Consider the following 17,010-nt stretch of genomic DNA (forward strand, 5'->3'; position numbering starts at 1 on the left):
AAAAGCATATAAATCTTAGAGACGAGTGAGAATTATGAAATGGAGAATGCCCCTCGATAAAAACTAGTCAGATGCATTTCGGATGCTTGCTAGTGAAAGTTGTAACTAATGTTCACATGAACCTCAGTGCCTCGTGTTACTATTTCTGCATATGAGTTTTCAATGCAAAGCAAAGTTTCGATTTAATACAATCCATGCCACAGTGTTTGCCACTTTTTAAAGACAAATTTGTTCTTCATTAAGAAATGGTATGAAGAAGGTCCACCTCCACAATTTTGGGTTTCTGGATTCTTTTTTACTCAAGCTTTCTTGACTGGTGTGCAACAGAACTTTGCTCGTAAATATACAATTCCAATCGACCTCCTCTCGTTTGATTATAATGTTATGGAAGACAAAGAATATAAGAATCCACCTGAAGATGGTCAGTTATTTTTTTAATTTTGCATTAGTATTTACGGCTATTTAAAACTTGAAATTTTAAAAACAATCTTATTATCAGTGTTATACATTCTTTCGTAGACAAAGTCACAAAAATGTCAGATGATTGTTTTTCGTTTTTCAAGGTGTATTGGTACAAAAGTACTTTCACACTGAAGGCACATTGCGAGCATGTTGTTTACATTTGATACAAACTGCTAAATAAAAGACTTTTTTCACTTAGGTGCATACATCTTTGGACTGTATTTGGAAGGAGCAAAATGGGATAGAAAATCCAAATTAATTGCCGAGTCTATTCCAAAGATTTTATATGACAAGATGCCAAAGATTCATATCATTCCCATAAAGAGAGTAAGTCAGAAATTTGTTTTAAACTATCTTATAAATATTGAACTTTCATGGGCTGGGAATATTTGTAATATGCCATTGCCATTTTCTATAAATTGGAACTTCAACAATGAATTTATGATGAAAAATATTCTGACCTGCTAAGGCCTTGAACAGTTCGATTTGAGCCTTAGATAGGAAACAAGTTGCAAACCACTGATTTATATAATTACACATATTTCTTTATTTACCTGATTGTTTTAAACGGATAATGTTTTTTGTATTAATTTTTTTTTATCGAAGACCAAAGTTACCAATCATTTTGATGATTTTCCAAATACTACATAGCTTTGCTGGAAAGTATAACCTATCCAAAAATTTGTCCGAATATTTGTATACTGTATATGCAAGTGCTTGTGAGCCCCTTTTTTATATGGTTTCTCCAAGATGATTCCTGTGACCAATACTGTTCAGGACCTCTATAAATGCATCAAAATTTAGCTGTTTGCTTAGGTTATGCTTTCATTATTAACATCTACGTTGCTTTTCTTATAGCAACCATGAAATGCCGGTATTGTATATTGTCATTATTGTGTTATTTCTTTCTTTTTTCAGTCTGACCTTCCTGATCGTCAAACCTACAATGCACCTGTGTATAAGACCAGTGAACGAAGAGGTGTTCTGTCCACCACTGGTCACTCTACCAACTACGTCATTGGCATGGACCTTTCTTCGGACAAACCTTCTTCACATTGGATCGGACGTGGTGTCGCTCTATTGTGCCAGCTCAATGATTAGTTTTGTGTTAGTAATATAGAAGCTGTGCCATTTTTTTTACATTTTTTAGAAATATGTAGATTTTTATAGATTAGAGATAATATAGTGTTATTAAAAGGTTTTTTATTACATAGTTTCTTTATACAGGTCATACTTAATCGAACTTGGTACTTTATGAATTTAGTTTCACCAAAAAAAATTTGTAGCTGAATCAAAGATGGTCCATGCATTTTGGCCAGTATTTTAAAACCCCATACTGCGCTGTATTTTGTGTCTAGGCTGAGACTTAATTTTTTGACATACCAAGCTTGATCAAATAATGTCTGACTTGGTCATTTTATAGTTTAGAGAAGTTTAAAAAGGTTCATAATATGTTTTATCATATGTGTTTGTGTGTTCCATCTTAATAGAATAGTTTTTTTTTTAATTTTTTTTTTTCTATATTGATTGTAAAAGACGAAAATCTGTGCTTAGGTGAGATAAAAAAAAGCTTCTCCAAGCAAAGAATGCTTTCTACTGGTGTCTGAAAGGTCAAATCGAAATTTTGTGGATGATTGTGCCATCTTGTTCAAAATTGTGATTAGGTATTTAGAAATAGACAAATCAAACCCAATCTTTTCTATTTTTGACTAAAACTCTTACGAAATTTAATTGACATAATATTTATATCATCGCAAAAGTGCATGCCTGATATTTCAATTCAACTTTAGACTTTCTTTGAATTAGGAGAAAAGGACACAAGTTTTATGTGAACATATGCACAGATTTTTGTCTTCAATTGTATATATTATAATTCCAGCTTCTTGCATTCCCCTGCTTACTATTCAATAATCTTTGATACATAGCACATAATTTTCTATTCAATTTGCACCCTATTTATATATACCAGTTAGAGAATATATATTTCTTTCTGTAGAACATTTTTCTAACTGAGTATATTTAGTTTTGCACGGTAGCGATATCTCGTTAAATGAATGCCAAACAAAAACGTCACTGTATGTCTTTTTATCTGTAATTTCATTCAATAGTCAATTATACAGTTCCGAATCAGGCTTGGTCATATATGAACCACTGTATATTGTCAGTGATTCATACACGGCCACACTTGTTGTTTGTAGTAGGGTTTTTTAAAATCCCACTGTGATTCTTACCGTACTCGCCTGACATTGTACCTATATCTAGTTCCACTTGCTTGCTTGCTTTTGAAATTTGTATTTCTATAGTCTCATTATAATAGTATCATACTTTATCAAGCATAAAATATAATGATTATTTGTTTTTGTTGATATTGAAGTTTCTCGTGTTAGAAATTTGTAATTTTATTTTTATTTGCCAAGTGTGGACTTATTTAACCTAGATCTGTTTTTGTTTTTGAGAGAAGTTATGATTTATATAAGTATTTCATTGAAGGTTTTTCTTTTCATATTTAATGACCAAATACATTGAGACAAATAGATGTATCCCCGTTTGTGGACTGTTCCCTGTTGTTTGATTATTTTAAAACGTTTATTGGATATATGATTTACTGTAATAAACTCGTAGTGTTTAATGGTTTGTTTTGCGTGCATCTGCTGTTTTTGCATAGGAATCGCGTAATTTTCATGAGTTGGTCGCCGAGAAATCGGAAATAGGGTAGAATTTTTCCTGATTGAAGTATGGTCATAAATTGGGTTTCGATGGTTTGTGCCCGGTTGGGCTAGAGCAGGGGTGGCCAACCCCCGGCTCGCGAGTCGCATGCGGCTTTTGCACCGGTTTTATGCGGCTCTTTTCGCCTTGATTATTTTAAGGAAAATTAACTTGCAACGTACGATTCATTATGTTTCGATTAAACATATAATGATGCACTTCAATTGACTTTACCGTGAAATCGTATCGGAAACGAAGTCCAGCGGCAAACGCGCAATATACCATTTGAGTGAACTAGTTGAAGTGCAGATAAAACGTCACAGATTACATGGTTGTCGACCCATTCAATTCTGAGACGGATTGTTTGAAATACCCTCTAGTCTCAGGCTGCAACTGGGTTGACGATGATCTTTATGAGAAAGATCAACTGAAATGTGCTTTAAGGGAACAGACCATTGAGTTATGGAAAACTACGCCAATGTCAAACGAGCCGCGCTTAGTATATTGTCAATGTTTGGGTCAACATTTGTCTGCGAATCTGTGTTTTCTACCCTAAAACACGTGAAATCAAAACATTGATCTGTTCTGGCTCACACCCCCATGTGAAAGAACTGCTTCGATTGGCTACAACAATACACAAGCCAGATTTAAAGAGGATTGTTCAATCCAAAGAATGCCAGAAGGAACGCAAAGTAGCATGCATATATAACAACAAATGGCTTGCAAATTTTGTCATAATCATGTTGGTATGTTAAATTTACAATAAACTAGCATTCTAGCAGAGCTGAATAAAGGTATATATGATGTCCATGTGTGTTCTTGTCCACAAAGTGCCTCTTCGCGGTAATAAAGTACAAAATGTGGCTTATGGTCTCTGACTGGTTGGCCACCTCTGGGCTAGAGATAAAATTGGTACGCTCAGCGCATTGTGACTAGAGATGTAAGCTTGGAATATTTTATTTTCGAATTAAATTGTTACGATTCGAATATTTCCGAATCTGATTCTATTTAGTATAACATCATATTATTGTTAACCCTGTTTAAATTTGGAAGAACTCTAGTATAAAATGAATAATAATAATGAAATTAAATGAATAAAATGGATAGAAACAAAAAACTTTGAATGAAATGCAACTACCTTTTATATCAGGGCGGGGAAATTTATTTTTGTTACACATAGGTATACACTTAGTTACATATTTACGTATTACATAAATTTATGTTTAAAAACAATACCGGATGTAGATATGCGTTAGTAACGTTCGCGCTATGATCTCAAAAGAAGCAATGACTACGAGGGAAGCATCACAGACCTATGTTTTATTATAATTTTTTGCAATGATGTTATTATTATTTTTAATGATATTATATAGTTAAAGAAACGTTTTTATAATGACATATTTGTGAAACTTCTTAATATTTCAAGCATCCGAACAAAATCAAGCAGAACCATTGGTTCCTTTCTGTTACCCATATAAAATATATACCAAACCTCAGAATGTTACGATTCGGAAAAAGATGTAAACGTAAGGAAAATAAACGCGTTTGGTCGCCGTCGGGACAACGCCGCTGGGTAGTGCAATCGCCTCGTGTTATCGAAATTATTATTATTTTTAATGGAATCAAGCAGTTTTCTGTAATTGATTCGAATTCCGACTCCCACATCTCTAGTTGTGACTCGCGTTAAAATTCTTAAGCAGAGCAATAGATTTTCGTAAAAAACGCGACTAAAATATGATCATGATAGGGATATTCTTTTTTTGGTTGTCAAGCAAGAAGCAACCAAGGCTAGCGATGAAAGTTAGATTCAAAAACGTTGGGATTCAGTCACGAAACATAAGGGTCAAGATAAAATAGTAGTACTGATATTTTTGGATTTTTTGTACAAAGCCCCCGCCACCGCTCAAAAAATAAAAAAAAATAGTAATTATACAGTTAGGGTGAGGGCTAAGAATGCAGAGATGGAAATATCAAATTTGCAAATCATTCCGAACCCCGACTGGATAATTACTAATTTGTTATTTTGAAACGTGGCGGGGGATGTTTTTCACAGATCTCGCATTTTTTGTATTAGCGGAGGGGCTTTGTACAGATGATCCATATTGTTTGAATAGCAGACAAAAATGTAGCTATATATATTTGTTGTACCTTGAAAAATGTTTATCTTTCCCAAATTAATCACGCGTTCGTACAGAAATAGACTATATATTGTTGTTTTGCCGTGTCTTGCATTTTGACGGATCAGCATAATTATGCCCTTTGACATATTTTGGAAATTAATTTGCATTCTTATTACGAACGGATCTAAATTTCCCGCTTTGTTTTGTAAGGTAATGTATGTAGTGTGTGTTGTTTAATCGATAAAACCGCTTTTTAGTTGAAAATTCCAAATTTGTAAAGTACAGGCAAGGATTCAAATATTTGATTTCGAAAAAATATACCATTCGGTTACGGTGTTCACTTTTAGCCAGACATGCCCCTAACACGCCCATAGGTAGCAGCAGTTGTTTTAGAATTTCTTTGTCTTCTGCCACGTTTCGAAACATCTGAAGAAACCTGTTACCACGTGAATATGACGTTGCACTTGCCCTGTGATGCAAAGCGCTACAATCTCTCGTTCTTTGTTTGATATTTTGAACGTCAGCTGATCGACGAAGACATTTTCGTGGGCAAGCGAAAGGTGTGAGTTGGTGTCGCATTGCGAGTAGGTTACTTGTGAAAACTCTCAAGATAATACACAAAGAACGTACATTTAAAAGCAAAGGCGAATACCATAACTTCTAATTTGACTGCCGTAACCAGGCTACCCGTCTGGAAAATACATTATGATTGTTCACACCTTAGAGTTTGGGTATATTAGTGTTAAGAAGTTAAAGATGACGTCACGTTTATCTGACGAAAAGTTGGTCGAGAAGGACTTCTGTTAACCTCTTGTGTATGTTTCGACTCATTGTGGTAATCATGGACTCGAAGCCTGGCTAGTACATCTCGTCTGATAGCGATGGCGCCTGAGGCTATGTTCAAAATTTTTTAGTTAATCATGATGCAGGTTATGCTTTTTTTCGACCAACAGCATTTCGTCTTCATTATGCTTGGGAAACAATATTAAAGCATACATCAATACATATTCTAAATTATTTAATATGTGTTGCGTTGGCGCAATATTTCTAGTGTCATTTAAATGCGATTAGTCGTTTATACTCTTGGGAACACAGCATAGGCCAGCGAGGGCACGTGATCTTATTTAAACTTAGTGTGTACGTTCAAATATTGACATTGTCGAATCGTAGGCTCAGTCGTGGTAAATTTCCATTAAATTTTCAGGGCGACGTCTGCCTTTGTTTTGGGCATCTTACGGGAAAATTTGAAAACAGCTGACGAGTTATAGGTCGCCAATATCGTGCGTTTTGGGTTTCTTTGTCTGAAACTTGTGGTCGTGACGCCATGTCAATTAGGTTGTAGATCAAAACAAAGAGCTGATAAAAAATTATGAAGTAGAGAGCTAGATGATGCTGAATAACTTTGCCATTACTTTTGAATTCTAATGCTGTGTTGCTTGAAAAATTCAAAACGAAAAGCTTTGAAAAATGGATAATCTTAACATTTGTTTTCGTTAAATTGTCGTAAATACAGCATAGCTGAGTAGTATTCTCTTCAGCTCTGTATTGCAAATTTATGAAATGATGAAAGAATATTCTGACCAGGCTAGTTTTTTGTTCTGTCAGGTTTTAAACCTGTGTCTACCTATTTCTCTTTTGTAGTTTTCAGTTTCATTTGTAATTTTTAGTCAATTTCATGTGTGGACGAAATTAGAATTTGATTTCGTTTTCGGTGAAGATTCACAGCCATAGAAATAGCTAGGGTAAGAAGTAGTATTTATGGGTATACAATTGAACACAGATACATTTTATTAGATAATTTGAGGCAAAAAAATGTGATACATACGGAAGAAGTTAAACGCATGAAATATCGCAAAAGTACACATGATGGAAGCATCAGAAATTTCGCGATGGGGAAGTATACAGCTGTGGTTCAATAATCAGTTTCTTTTCAAGTCAGCCAATTACTCTCATTTGCTGAGTTTTTTTAGAAATTGTTGTCTTCTTTCCGTTATGTAATGTATGAAAGTAGTTAAACCTAAAAGCTCAATCACTTGCATTTATATTACAAGATAGCAGTAATGTATTGTCCCTGAGCTTCCCGGACTACAACATTAGAGATTTAACTTTAAGAAAATAAAATCGACCTAACGCAAGTTATACATTACCGTTTATCAAACTTGTGACGTAATGCCACTTAGACTGAGACGAGCAAGTTCCCTCATGTCGGTAAATCCACCAGTAGTAAAAAAGCAAGCGATGGATGTTGAAGTTGGAAGCAGTGATTGTTTGACATCTAAAGACGAATATAATTTCGAAAACACGCAGCATCCATCCGCAGTCCTGTCATGCTTCAATGAACTTCGGGCCCAAAATTTATTTACTGACGTCATACTCACGGCAGATGGAAGGGAGTTTCCCTGTCACAGAGCTGTTCTTGTTGCAGGTTAGATATGTTTATTTTTCAATTAGAAATATAAAATAAAGAGTTCAAAGGAAATGTTGTTAAGGCTGTGTGGTTTATGATGAGAGGGTATTTCGGTATTATTGCGTTGTGACTTGTGGGTATTTTTTGTTTTAAATAAATATTTGTCCAGGGGTAATACCACTAAGTAATTGTTTTTCTCCTCACTATGCTTTTATTCAGAGTGATGAGTTATGACTATTTTCCTTGTTATTGACTTTAATTGAATTATTGTGGGGCATATGACTATGATTCATACTTTTCAGGAAGCAAGTATTACCGCGCCATGTTTTGCAACGATCATAGGGAATCACGAGAAATGTTGGTCCAAATAAATGGAATGCAAGGAGATGTTATGGATATATTGATGAATTATCTTTACACATCACAAGCTAGGATAACGCCATCCAATGTGCAATTGCTGCTTGAGGCTGCAAATCTATTTCAGGTACCTTTTCACTGTGTTAACACAACTTGAGTGAGTTACGTTTGTTGATATTTTGTATTCAAATAAATGATCTCATCTCGCTTTTCCTCAATTTATTAGGAGATGAAATATGGATTTTGACGAAGGAGTGGCGACACACCTAATTATTTATACCAAAAACTGTGCTAGTATTCAAATAATAGGAATGCTATGAATACGCGTTATGAAATTATAATTAAATCACGACTGAAAATAAATTGGCAAATAACTAAAAGTAATACAATCATAATTATGTTCCATGATAAAAGTCTGTTAGTATTTAAAAACAGTGAAACTCGATTCTATGAAAGGATGTAGCACGACTTCTCATGACAAAATAAGATGTGAAGTAGAAATATTATTTCAAACTGACAATATGTTGTTATGAGACCCGTCGTAAAAATTCACCACAATTAAAACAACACAAGTCAAATTAAAAACGCTTGAAAATAAAAGAGTACGGTAGATACATCGACAAAAAGAAGCACTGTGTAACGGCGGACATTTCTTATCGTTATCGGTTGATCTTGTTTACAGAATAAATTTAGACAAAGAAAATGAAGTACACTCGTCAACCTGATGCAATAATATCGAATTCTTTGTCCAGTTTGGGCTTCCGATCGGTACTTCATAAATTATTCCCTCGGGCTATGTGCATCAAGCTGATATATATTAATTAAAATAGTTCAGATGAAGATATGTTACTCTGTTGCCAATAAATTGCGAAAAGTGTAGATACAGTATTAAAGTGATTCCAGTATTTTTGTGAATTGCTCAGCACCAAAATCTTGTACCACCGACCGGGTGGTATTGGACAGAATAACCTTTTCTGACGTGCAGTACCCTTTACTCAGTTTATTATTAACTTATGAATTGCAATGATAACCTTGCGATCGAAAACCAAACGCAGGTCTCAGACGAAGCGTAAGATTAATTCCGAATGCGTAAAAGTAAGTTTATGTATTATATTTACACACGCTATGATTGCGTGTTGCAAGAACATAAGGAATGTAAAATAAATATGGATAGATTCGAAAATGATATCGCTAAGGGATATATATATATTTATATATAGTGTTTTTGGTCCAAGTCTTTTAAGTTGCATATTGTGTTACAATTTTACATATATATAGTACCCAGTAAATTCTGTGCAAGTTCTGAATATTGTATTTTTCAGATTATTCCGCTTGCCGAAGCCTGCACACGCTTTCTCGAATCCCAGCTGGATCCATGTAACTGTATCGGAATGAAAGATTTTGCGGAAACTCATTCACTGACAGACTTGTTCCGAAAATCATCTGCTATGATAATGAAAAATTTCGCAGATGTCGTACAGGTAAACATACCTAAATTTGTATGAGTTTCAGAAGCCTGCTATTTATTGTATTATAAATTTATCTATTATGAACAACAACAAAAAAATAAACGATTTATTATATTTTGAGCTTTTTTAAAGGATAATTATGTATTTTCTTTTCATAGCATGAAGAATTTCTGGAACTTCCTAAATCCAGAGTAATTGATTATATTAGTGACGATTTAATAAACGTTCACAAGGAAGAGACTGTTTTTGAGGCCGTGAAAAGATGGGTACACCACGATTTCCCTTCAAGGTAGTTTTGGTAATTGCATGAAATAAATAGAACGAAGACGTAGAAATATTTCAAATACTAATCAACCATCACTGATAAACGTTCAGGAATCTGCCATGGTGACTTCTGTGTGTATATTTTACTTTATATAGATATATATATATATATCAAGCGAAGCCCAAAATTGTGCAGGATTTGTCTAACAAGGACAATTTCGATACCCAATCGCTCCTTGCCCAAACTTTTATTGAGAATTCACGATTACTTCATTAAAATACTTGATACCATACATTAAAAATATCTTCACCAACGATTCAGATCCTGTAACCAAGTCCCACTACTCCCACAAATGAGAGTAACAAATTTGTTATTGTACAGTAAGTACTACGGTACAGTTCACTCCAAAATTATATCACGTTATATAACATTCATATGTCCTTCCGATAAAAACATGCCCATCGCCAAGGATATCCAAAACGAAACGAATTTTCAATTACATTAGAATTTCATTAAATTCGATATAAAAAATTTTTGAATGTAGGATTAATTTAGAATATTAATATTATAGAACTACAGATGTTGAGCGCCCAGAAAAGCAGGTTAATGTTACCGTAAACTTCACCATTCTTGCTAAACATCTCATATATAACTATTGATTACGTATAAATATATAGCCATATGACACGGTGTTAATGTAAAAACTGAATTATTTATTAGGTGCAATGATTTTCCTGAAATCCTATCATACGTTCGACTCCCGCTAATTCACCCAAACTACTTCATGAACAGCATAGAAAGCGATGAATTGATTGCGGCGAATCCGGCTTGTCAAGAAGTTTTATTGGAAACACGGAAATATCATATTCTAGGTATGGGACCTGGTACAGTATATAACTTTCAATATTATTTGCAGAATGTGAAATTAAAATTGCATTTTCATGGCTGTTTAAGCCAGTATTGGTCAGCGAATATTTTGAACCAGTATTAGTTTCCCCGCGTCTCACTTCACCCCGAAAAGGAATTTTTACTACTTTTTGTATTATTTAATCACAAAGCGTATTTTATATTTGGTGAAAAAATACACTACTGATTACTGATTAAGTTTCGAATACAATATAAATTAACCCTGCTTTTTTTAGAATTTTGACAATTTAAAAAAAAAAAAATATTTTTGAGACGCTTCCAATTGAAAACGTGACATGACTGAGAAAAATTACATTTTAATTCGTTGGAAATCTCTAACAATCGTCATGTTGGAGAATTGGATATTTTCTCTTTCGCTTTATTAAAATACCATTACCACATTTTGTCTTGTCTGTCGCTTTGTTATTACCTTTGTTGCCAATGGCACAATTCATGAAAATATTTCCGAAAACTCACTTAACAGTTTTATGACAAGAAAAACGAAATATTCCCCGGATATTTTTATGGCCGTAGGAAATTTCTTTGTTCGAAAATATTTTTCGCCAGTCACAGATGACCCGATTATTTTATTTAAGTGACATTTTCGATCGTGTATGATATCATTTTTGATTCAAGCACATGCAATCATGATCTTAGTCAGCGAGTTTTAAATATAAATTTATTTTGTCCAAAAATGTGTGTCATGATTTCAATTGGTGTTAGGGCTGGGAATGGTTAACCGGTTAATCGGTTAATCGATTTTAGATGGTTGACGGTTACGATTTATTTTAACCGTTAACTGACATCTCATGTACAAATCATCTTTATAATGTATAATTTCTTCAAAAATGATTACGTCATCGCAAATTTATTATCTCCTGTGGCGTTTAATTCATAAGAATATCACTAACTGTATTGGCAAGAACCCAATAGAATAATTGAAGTACCAAGATTGCTGATTATGAAAATTTGACAATGATAAATTCAGTTTTCGGTGGAAATATATTGTTCACAATTTTATTGCGAATCGTATATTCAGTGTCATCCAACAATTGCGCAGTTGATGTTGTTTTTCTTTTGAAAGTGCTTTATGACCATTGTGACAAAACAAGCTAAAATTAAAAATTATTACGTCAAACGTCACGCTGCAGTTCCCGGCCCTAATTGGTGTTCGATTGTAGAAAGCCACTCAAAATTTGATATAACGTGAATTTGGTAACTTTCCAACTAGGTTATCAGTTGTCACAAAATAAGTCGCTCTTAATTAAATTTAGTATTTATACTGTGAATTTGTAAATAACAAACATGATCAAAACTGATCTCTCGTGGGAACTCATGATGACGCTGCAAGAATTAGCGATTACGTCTTGTTGTTTGAAGTGGTAAATTTATCGTGAATAGAAGTTACTTGATAAGTGAGTAAGGGTTATTCTATATCTAATGGCTTGTGACGAATATTCCATTTGAGGCTATCTGTGTCAACGTCCGTCAGATAAGGCACGCCAAACCTATTTTCCAAAAGGGTGTACACATATATACACGCAACGTGCGTTCGATGGGGCACGCCAAACTTATTTTCCTAAAGGGTATACATATATAAGCACGCAAGGCATAAAAAAGCCAACAATTTTACGTTGCCAACATTTTTACAAGCCAACATTTTTATACCATATAAGCACGCAACGTGCGTCCGCAGGGACACGCCGAGCCTTTTTCCAAAAGGGTGTACACATATGTGCACACAGCGTGCCTCCGAAGGGGCACGCCAAACCTATTTTCCAAAAAAAGTATACATATATATATATATACGCAACTTGCGGCGTCCGAAGGACCACGCCAAACCTATTTTCAAGAAGGGTGTACACGTATACACGCATGCTCTGATTTGATATAATAACAAATTTCCATTTGGCAATCAGGAAAATTTGCCTTATGAGAAGCCGACATACACCAGGCTTTTGTGAATTTCAAATAATGGTGAGAAAATACTTTTTTCTGTATCGTTGAGTGTGATGAACAATACTGGCATTCGTAATGCCAAAGATTGAAGCATTCTTTAACATTTACAATATTCCGTGGTCATTATACTTTGTAATAATTATGCAAGAACAAATTTACATTTTTGTGAACATCTTTTTATCTTACCAGGAACTGTGAATGAAATCAACAGCATTCGTACCAGACCTCGACAATCAACAGGATGCAGCGAATCAGTAGTGATAGTAGGAGGGTGCGATCGTGTTGGCGGATACAATATGCCTTATGTGGACGCCTACGATGCAGTTTCTTCAAAATGGACTCAGTTAGCAAAACTACCGGCATTCACGAAGTCAGAATACGCCGTCGCATCATTCAGAAACAGCATAATTGTTAGTGGAGGCCGGATACATTCCAGAGACGTCTGGCTTTATCAGGTACCACAACCTTGTTATCAGACAGCTTTAATTATAGGTGACGTGTCAGTTAAATTGTTGTTGCGGTGATGTGATTACCAGAAAATGCCAATAAACTATGTTCGCTTCAAGTGTTAAATATATGCCTACATTGCCTAGCGTGCTTTTTCATTGAGCAGAAACTCTCGACTATGCAAAATATTCATAAATTGCTTTTGGTTGTTCCGGGATACAGCGCAGCAAAATAAAATTAACCAGCTTGTATATACAGTCGAGTATATTTATATGATTATATACACCCAAGATTTATTGTATCAGTCTATCTACTCTATCATAAAAACCAGAACCGAATGAAGTTGTCTGAGGTGTGTGCTGGGTTGCACCCAACTCCCCTTTAATTGAGAAGATCTCTTTAAATTATATGGATAGCGACAAGTGAACGTTACAAATCTCATTCATTTGCAGTCTCATCTTGACAGTTGGGTTAAAGGTGCATCACTCTGTAAGGGACGATGGCGACACAGGATGGCAACAGTGGGTGGACATGTCTATTGTTTCGGAGGTTATGATGGAAAGTCAAGGCTAAACAGCGTTGAAAGATATGACAGGTTAGCCTAATTGTAGCTCCTACGCGCCCATTAAATACAAATAATGAATGAAAAAGAAAAGCTGAATTGTATAAAAATCGGACCATTTTTAATTTAAAAGTCCTACGCACGAAAAAAGATTTTATTTTGCAATTTCGTTTTAATCTTAGTTATGGGTTCTCTTTTGTGTTCTTTGTTTTTCTAACCGAGTAGAAATTTGCTTCAAATTAGGAAACGACATGGGGAGTGTTGTTAATTTAATTAGAACGCCGCTAAAGCATATATATATATGTGTCAACAACCTAGCGGCTATATTTGACAATGAAAGATGTCAACCATCACCCATATCTAACGTTTTCTGAACAACAATTGTGCTAACTAAACAGCGTTATAGTCATATTGGCGAGGAAATCGCCAGGTGCGCAACGATCGTTCTAACCTGGTATCGTGAACAGCAAACAATAACATTCAGTCAACCGTTGATGTGATTGGTACAATGAAGCCGGATGTTGTACGTTACTTATTCAATAGTAGTTATTTTATATTTTTGAGCTGAATTTGCGGTACAATGTTTCAGTATCTATAACAACAAATGTTCTAATGTGATAAACCAGTTGCCAGGTTACTAATACATTATTGTAGTGCTATGCTCTAAACGCGGATGTATCAAACAGGATCGCAAAAATACACTCTCGTAAAAGTTCCCCCGCGTCAGGGTACACACTGTCAAAAATAAATTCACTTGAAGCGGTCCCACCAAGGATTCTCTATAAAAAAATACACCAACCTTTTTATGTCAGGGAGTGATATAGCTCGCATATTGCATTTGATAACATGGTGCAATTTCGTTCTATTTTTATGATAACAGCAACGGAAAATTGGACATATATACATTTCCCTATCATTCCTGATTGCTTCTGTCTTGGTGTTTTTCGAGTTGGCTGACAAAATGCTCAATTTTTTTTCAGCTTTTCAAACTGCTGGCAGGAAGTCGCACCTTTACTAACTGCAGTCAGTTCGTGTGCAGTAGCCACGTGCAACAGAAAAATTTACGTCATTGGCGGAGGAAATGATGATACGACAAGTACTGCTCAGGTAACCCTTATATATATATATATATATATTAATCCTGGGATCTCAAAAATGTGATTTTCATTTGAATTCTTGTTGTTCCTTCGATGAGTTTTTTATGATATAAATTTGACATGTTTCAAGAATACATTTTGTTGTAGGTCCAATGCTACAACCCAGATACAAATGAATGGGTTTACAAAACACCGATTCCAATTGCTCAGCGATGTATCACCGCAGTCAGTCTCGACAATTTAATTTATGTAGTCGGTAAGTTTATTACACTTGAAATGTGTATTTAATTTAACGTTTGCGACAAAATAATGTATGTAAAATTATGAGCAATTCAATTTTTTCTTTTTTTTCAACATAAAACAACAATATTGAATTGAATTTTTTTTAGGCGGGACCACAAAATCAATTCACTGTTACGATCCACTAACGGATGACTGGATAAAAGTTGTCCATACACAAGAAAAGCAGGAAAGTTGTGGGATGACGGTCTGCGGAGGAAAGATTTATATCACTGGTAAGGTTTCATCGCATTTAAAAGATGTTTTCCCATATACTTGACACACTTATTTCTATATGTATTAAACCAAAAAGTTCAACTTTTGTGTTTTATCAAACATAATATACTTTTTGTCCAAGAACACCAATCACCCCCATTATATATCCAACACAATCAATCGCATCATTTGTAATCGTGCTAAAAGTACAAACGTTTACTTGCCGCCACAATTACATAAACATCTTCACGAGATCGGACTTTGGTTCGGTTGTACAATATAAACAAATACGAAATGGCAAATGAGCCTTACCGAATACAGAAAACACGGAAAAGTTTATTCCACCAACAATAAACACAATAATACTTCCTTTTCTTTTGCCTTCAGGTGGAAAAAGCGAAGAAGGCTTGGAAGCGTTAGACGCAGTAACATGTTACGATCCAAGAACTGGAAGCATAGAAAAAGTTGCTACTATGCCCCGATCAGCGTGTTATCACGGTTGTGTAACAATCCATAGATTCAGTGCACAAGCGAAAAAAGAAGTGATTTTCAGTGGAGTGTCTTCATCCTTTACGTAACTTCGCTACTTTGTCTCTTCAGGACTGTAGAGCTGGATATTGGAATTTTGCTGGAATGCCATCACAGGAGCATTTTCAAATTTTACAGAGTCGGGAAACGGACTGGAATTTTTGAACTCTTCGGGATTTGTAGTATTCTGGCTATAACACAGTCTAAATTCACAATCTAATCTAAAAAGGACTTGCAAATGTCAAATTTTCAACATTAAAACTTTCCTGTTAGGCATCCAGATTCGGAACTTTGTCAATCCCGGTGTCTATTTAAGAAGGCTCTGAACCAAATGAAACTTTCCAAAATTTGCAAATATTCCAATCAAATAGCTATCCCATTTAAACAATAAATATGTTAACTATTTCCAATGAGACAAATTCATGCTGGTGCTGCTCCATATGCCTGATTGTTTGATGTTCCAACTGTGTAAATTGCATATATTTTCTATTTTAGTATTTGCTTGTTGATTTTATTTATTTGTAAAATGTCTTACTTCCTCTTGCGAACGTGTGTTTGAAGAACTTGTGATGTATTGTTGGCTATTTGAACAAAACTGTAACATTTGTTTCATTTCTGCGATTCGTTTCAATTTGGTGATCTAGCCATATAAAACAGCCATTTAGTTGTATTTTTGCTTTTTTCTAAACAACTAATGAAATTTACTCATTTGGGCCCGTAAGTCACTTCTATCAGGCTGAATAATACATTTTCAACCAATTTAGTGAAAATCTTGGACATTGATTGTGAAGCAATGGTGAAAATATAGAAATAATAAAAGCTCCAATGAATCATTTAAACCGGCTGCGAACATATATTTTTTCAGTTTATCAGTAGTAAAATACTGCCCTCTATAAGATATCACCATAGAATTAGCTTATTGTAGTGAGATTAAAAAGTGTTACATCTTGCCATTGCACTATACTTTAGAATATATGAAACAAAAAAACTAGGTTTCTGTACTCTTGTTTGTGAATGACATGTCTAAGTTTTGCCTCCAATTCAGGACAATGTATTTATATATTGTATTTATTGCCATTCTCTCTCGTCATGTTGATTTTCTTTTTTGTACAAAATAAAATACTCTAAACTTGAATTTCTGATGATTGCATTTGAATGTGCAGTTGTCGAGATGCCCAACTGACGATGCGCAAAGTTAAGATAATTTAATTGCATTGCTGTCTGCAAATT

General features: G+C 34.6%; 2 protein-coding genes across 4 annotated transcripts in view; both read left to right on the forward strand.

Annotated features, from left to right (window-relative positions):
- LOC120341942 (dynein axonemal heavy chain 7-like) overlaps window positions 1–3,091 on the forward strand; it is a 56,639-nt gene extending 53,548 nt beyond the window's left edge. For both annotated transcript variants that reach the window (XM_078110604.1, XM_039410549.2), the window contains 3 exons: window positions 244–421; window positions 662–789; window positions 1,381–3,091. In XM_078110604.1, coding sequence (XP_077966730.1) covers window positions 244–421; window positions 662–789; window positions 1,381–1,563 — 489 coding nt within the window. In that variant the 3' untranslated portion in view covers window positions 1,564–3,091. The remainder of the gene's footprint in view (window positions 1–243; window positions 422–661; window positions 790–1,380) is intronic.
- Window positions 3,092–6,916: 3,825 nt separating this feature from the next.
- On the forward strand, window positions 6,917–16,915 carry LOC120341906 (kelch-like protein 24). 2 transcript variants are annotated; one of them, XM_039410494.2, is made up of 11 exons: window positions 6,917–7,713; window positions 7,998–8,179; window positions 9,375–9,533; window positions 9,680–9,810; window positions 10,507–10,658; window positions 12,841–13,106; window positions 13,551–13,693; window positions 14,641–14,767; window positions 14,905–15,013; window positions 15,147–15,272; window positions 15,640–16,915. In XM_039410494.2, exons 1-11 carry the CDS (start codon window positions 7,458–7,460, stop codon window positions 15,828–15,830), a joined length of 1,842 nt encoding a protein of 613 aa, XP_039266428.1. In that variant the 5' UTR covers window positions 6,917–7,457; the 3' UTR covers window positions 15,831–16,915. The 2 variants fall into 2 exon arrangements, with proteins under 2 accessions (XP_039266428.1, XP_039266429.1); XM_039410495.2 differs by lacking the exons at window positions 6,917–7,713; window positions 7,998–8,179 and adding an exon at window positions 8,899–9,147.
- The last annotated feature ends 95 nt before the right edge of the window (window positions 16,916–17,010 follow it).

This window comes from Styela clava, chromosome 3, assembly GCF_964204865.1.
Source record: "Styela clava chromosome 3, kaStyClav1.hap1.2, whole genome shotgun sequence".
Lineage (NCBI taxonomy): Eukaryota > Metazoa > Chordata > Ascidiacea > Stolidobranchia > Styelidae > Styela > Styela clava.

What these genes read in the sequence shown, in the direction of transcription:
- LOC120341906 (XM_039410494.2), top strand. Translation starts at nt 7,458, where the DNA reads ATGCCACTTAGACTGAGACGAGCAAGTTCCCTCATGTCGGTAAATCCA. An exon ending in CAGAGCTGTTCTTGTTGCAG is followed by an intron (nt 7,714 to 7,997) that starts GTTAGATATGTT and finishes CATACTTTTCAG; the next exon opens with GAAGCAAGTATTACCGCGCC. An exon ending in GAGACGTCTGGCTTTATCAG is followed by an intron (nt 13,107 to 13,550) that starts GTACCACAACCT and finishes ATTCATTTGCAG; the next exon opens with TCTCATCTTGACAGTTGGGT.